The sequence below is a fragment of the Bison bison genome, unplaced genomic scaffold (genome assembly GCF_000754665.1).
Source record: "Bison bison bison isolate TAMUID 2011002044 unplaced genomic scaffold, Bison_UMD1.0 scf7180017864484, whole genome shotgun sequence".
Taxonomy (NCBI): domain Eukaryota; kingdom Metazoa; phylum Chordata; class Mammalia; order Artiodactyla; family Bovidae; genus Bison; species Bison bison.
The window spans coordinates 7047441-7051984 of record NW_011495044.1 but is presented as its reverse complement, the minus strand read 5'-3'; the positions used below and the strand labels follow the sequence as shown (position 1 = coordinate 7051984).

The following is a 4544-nucleotide window of genomic DNA, read 5'->3' as shown; positions in this document are numbered from 1 at the left end:
GAGGAGGAGTAAGACTGCCCAAGTTCAAATCCTTGCGTCACCAGCTAACAGCTGGATGACCTTGGGCAAGTTCTTAATGTCTGTAGCTGAACTTTCCTCCTTCATAAGATGGGAGTGATGCTCTCTAGCTGGGAAGGAGGATAATAGAGGGAACAGGCCAAGATGGCTTTGGATACTGCCACCCATATTGTTGGATGGAGAGGGAGGGACAGGAGATGGGGTGAGCAGGAAATCCAGTCCCATCCCTAACCCTCCTGGTTGTCCTACAGGAGCTATGAAAAGTGCCTTCCACCAATCTGAGCTGTGAGTGGCCAGTGAAGAGAGGCCCAGGCAGGAAGCCAGTCCCACCATGAGCCTGTGGGAACTTGAAGACCGCCGCAGCTGCCAGGGGACCCCCAGGCCGGCCCAGGAGCCCACGGCCGAGGAGGCAACGACTGCAGAGCTGCAGATGAAGGTTGACTTCTTCCGGAAGCTGGGCTACTCATCTGCTGAGATCCACAGTGTCCTGCAGAAGCTGGGCGTCCAGGCAGACACCAACACAGTGCTGGGGGAGCTGGTTAAACATGGGTCAGCGGCCGAGCGGGAGCACCAGGCATCGCCGGACCCCTGCCCTCAGCTGCCTCTGGTCCCCCGGGGTGGGGGCACCCCCAAGGCTCCCACCGTGGAGACTTATCCACCCGAGGAAGACAAGGAGGGCAGTGACCTGAGACCCATAGTCATCGATGGGAGCAACGTGGCCATGAGGTACATGTCACTTTTGTGTTCAAGACCCCGGCCTCTGGCTGGGATTGGTGGCCACGTCTCGACACCTCTTGTAGAGAGGACTTCAGGAAGGAGTTTGGTCTCTTCTCTAGACTGGTCTAGAGGAAGGGAAAGCCCTCTATGGAGGTCCTACTGTGTGCCAGGAGTCTCCCTTAATCCTCGCAGCTTCTTGGAAGTGGGTTTTAGGGCTGTTTGAGGGGGCTCAAAGAAGTACTCTGGGGCCCACTTCTCGTAAATGCCAGAGCAAGGATTCGAACTCAGGTCCTTCTGACTCTAAAGCTGCCTTATGCTCCCCATGAGGGATCAGACTGTGGGCTCCAGCTTATTCACATAGGAGCCTTCTTCCTCCTCTTTGAGATGGGGCTCACCACCCTTGAGGTGGTGCTTGTGAGGAATGAATGCCTGGAACCTGGAGAGAAGGGCTTGTTCATCATTGGTGGTGGTTGTTATCATTACTGTTATTCAGAGTCTGGGACTGCTGGGGCCTTGTTGTCTCAGACCTGGGCTCGCGTGGAAGCCGGCTCAGCTACTGAGGCCTTTGCAGCTGTGACCAAGAGTAACCTTGAGGACCTGGCGACATCAGGGGTGTGGGCGGGTAGCTTGATGCTTTGGCTCCAGGGGCTCAATGACTTGGGTTGCCTCTGCTTCTGCTGAAGCCACCTAGGCTAGACTGGGCTCTCAGGGCCCCCCAGGGACCAGAGCTAGGCCTGGGCCCCAGTAACCATCCCCACCTCTCCCCTATGCAGGCTCCCATGGCGGGGCTGGGGGGTAGCTGCTGCTGACTCCAGAGAACCCAGACCTCCCTTCCATTCAGCCCTGCCCTCTGGCCTCGCTTTCTCCCTGTCCTTTCAAGGCAGGCTGGTGAGTCAGGGCTGGGTGGCTAGTTCACAAAGAAAAGTTCCCACGGGTGTGGATGGGGAGACCCCAGACATGGCTGTGGAGTGGGAAGGACTCCTTCCCCCGCCTCCCCGAGGGCTCTCCCAGGTGGGCTTCATGGGGCCTCTATACCTCTGCCCACGGCCCGCCGCCCCCCGTCTGCCCCTCCCATACCTGGCCGAGCTCAGCTGTCTGCCTGGTCCCGGCCCAGCTCAGTAGATGTGCAGGTGGCCCTCCTCCAGCCACTTTTGGGTCCGTCATCCCGTCTCTGAAATGGTTTGAGCCTAGGTGGAAACTGAGGCAAGCTGGCATCCACAAGCCCGTGGCAGCTGGTCACCCTATGTGCTTTGAGAGTTGGGGGACCCCTCTCGGGCTGCAGTAGCAGTTGACTGGGTCAGGAGCTGGGATCCCTTAGCGACTCCCTCCTCTGGGGGGCGTGGGCCCGAGGGCTGAGCCCCGGGGGCAGCCATGTGCAGTGTGTGTTTGTATCCTGGCCGGAGGAGGAGGAGCCGGGCAGGAGGAGGGGCAGGTGGTGGAGGGCCTGGCCAGAGGCCTAGCCGCTCGGGGTTTTCTGAGCTGGGGCAGTAGCAAAAGGGGAATTCCAGCCTCTAGCTTCCTGTCTCAGCTGCTGCTGGGTTCGTACCCTCCTGCCCCCTCCCGCCCCAGGGCAGGCGGGCCAGCCCCTACCATATGCAAATCGTGGGGAAATTCACCTCTTGTTTCCTTCTAAGGGAATTTTTCTCCACTTGCTGGGCCGAGCCCAGGCAGATCTTTTCACCTGGGTAGCCTGCCTTGGCCCTGCCCTCTACCCAAGGCGGGCATCTGGAGTCTCCAGCAGAAGCACACGTCTTCCAATGTCTCGTTAGGCTGAGGGCCCCTGACTTTCTGGGCCAGCACGACTGCGGTGAGGGTGAGAGGATGTCTGGTTTTCCTCTGCCAGCAGAGCTTCCTCCAGGGCAGTGAGAAGGACTGAGGTTAGCTGCAGACAGGCGCTCCTGGCTTGGGGGGGCAGGATCTGGGCTTGACTCGAGGGACGGCCACACGTGCTCGACTTCTGCCAAGAGTAAGGCTCTGGCTGCCTGCTTAAGGAATATTCTGGGGGCTGGGACGACTGAGAGCAGACTTGTCCCCAGCTAAGGTTTCTGATTCCCAGAAGCAGTGCTCTGTCCCGGAAGCCCCAGTGGACCCTGAAGTCCCAGGGCCTGCGAGTGCTGGCCTGGGAGGGGGCGTGTGCAGGTCCACACATGTGCACAGGAGGAGGCAGGGAGATGAGGAGCTGTCAGGACACCCCACCTGGGGTCCTGACAGAGGAGCAGGAGTTTGCCAGATGCATGATTTTCCCTGTTCCCAGCCTGCCCCACCCACTGAACCCTTTTGTTCAAACTCAAGCTTGGGAGTTGTTGGGTTTTTTTTTTTTCCTCTCCTAAAGAAACCTTAGCTCTCCTGTTAGGGGTCAGAAGGCAGTCTGACGTGGGTTCAAGTTCAACCTCTTACCAGTAGCCAGGGAGCTTTAGAAGGATCTCAGAGCCTTGTAAGGATGAAGCCAAGGAGGTATGCAGTGCACCTGGGCTCCGGTAGGGGCTGGGTACCCATCCATTCAGGCCTGCTGTGAGGGCTGTCGCTTGCCTTTGTACCATCCAGGCATCAGCACCTGTAGGGGTTAAGAGCACAGCCTCTGGGTATGCATCTCTGTTTGACCATCGCTACTTGTGATGCTGGCAACTGGTTGCCCTCTGTGGACCAGTTTCCTCACCTGAATAAAAGAGCAAAGTTCCTCTCATGACAGTCCCCTCCTCAGAGGCTTACTGATGACTCAGTACTGAGCACGGAGATCAGGGCCTGGCTCACAGCTCTCAGTAAATGTTAACTTTTATTATAAGCGGGCCAGCGGATGGCAGCGAGGAGGCCCCACCTGGCAGGGATGAGCTCTGCCTTCAGGTTGGACTTTGCCTCACCTACAATTTACAGAGACCTTTAGCCCTGGGAGTCCCAGCCTCACTCCTCGACAGCCTCCATGCCCGCCCTCCCTCCCTTTCTATCTTTCTTGGGGCTCTAGCTATCGCCCGCCCCCCCACCCAAACCCACCCACAGGATGTGGTCGGCCATGGAGTTGCCTCTTTTGCGTAATGCTTATTCTGTTTTATTTGCCAAATATGAGTCTGAGTTGTTCACTGAGGGGCAGGGGCTGTTGGGGAGGGAGGCCCATCTGGCTCCTTCCCATGCCCTCGCCTGGTCCTGGAGCCCTGTCATGACACCCGGTATTACCTGGGAGACCCCGTCCCCCCCGTGAAGCCAGATGGAACCTCCACTTTGTTGGACTGTCTTTGGCCTCCAGCAGACAGGACCATTGTCCCACTGACAGGGGGCCCTTCTGAAGGAGGCTGCGGTCCCTCAGGCCCATTTTTCAGATAGAGAAACTGAGCCAGGGCCACCTCAGGGCTTGCTTCTGGATCCAGCCGCGTTTGGATGGGCTGAGGTCTGGTCCACAGCCCACAGCAGTAGGGGTGTCCCCTCTCCCAGCTCGGCTGCTGGCAGAGTCCCCAGAGGCTTCCAGACCCGTCTTTTCACCTCGGGTCACGCCCTCCTGGGAGGGGTGAGGCGGTCCAGGCGTTCGCTCTAGGGAATCAGGGCAGTGGGAGGAAAAGCAGTCTTCTTTCACTTTCACACTGAAGGGCCCTGTGGCCGCCTCCTGCCCCGAAATGAGGGTTGACTCAAGGCTCCCCCCTCACCCTCCTCAGTCCCACTCCCTGCAGTTTGAACAGGCCTGAACTCTAATCCAACTTTAATCCAGAGCAATCTGGTTTCTCCTCCCCAGCCCCCACCCACAGCCCTGCCGAGCCGGCAAGGGAGGGGTGGTGACTCAGTTCGCCTGTGGACATCTGTGTCCCTGTGGTCCCAGCGCCTTT

The 4544-nt window shown here is 58.8% G+C and overlaps 1 protein-coding gene across 3 annotated transcripts in view; it reads left to right on the top strand.

Moving 5' to 3' along the window:
- ZC3H12A (zinc finger CCCH-type containing 12A) overlaps nucleotides 1-4544 on the top strand; it is a 10742-nt gene that overhangs the window by 1874 nt on the left and 4324 nt on the right. For 2 of the 3 annotated variants that reach the window (XM_010862786.1, XM_010862785.1), the window contains exon 2: nucleotides 270-744. In XM_010862786.1, the coding sequence (XP_010861088.1) occupies nucleotides 350-744 (395 nt within the window). In that variant the 5' untranslated portion in view covers nucleotides 270-349. Of the gene's footprint in view, nucleotides 1-6; nucleotides 745-4544 lie in introns of those variants that run through there. The other variant, XM_010862784.1, reaches the window with a different exon arrangement.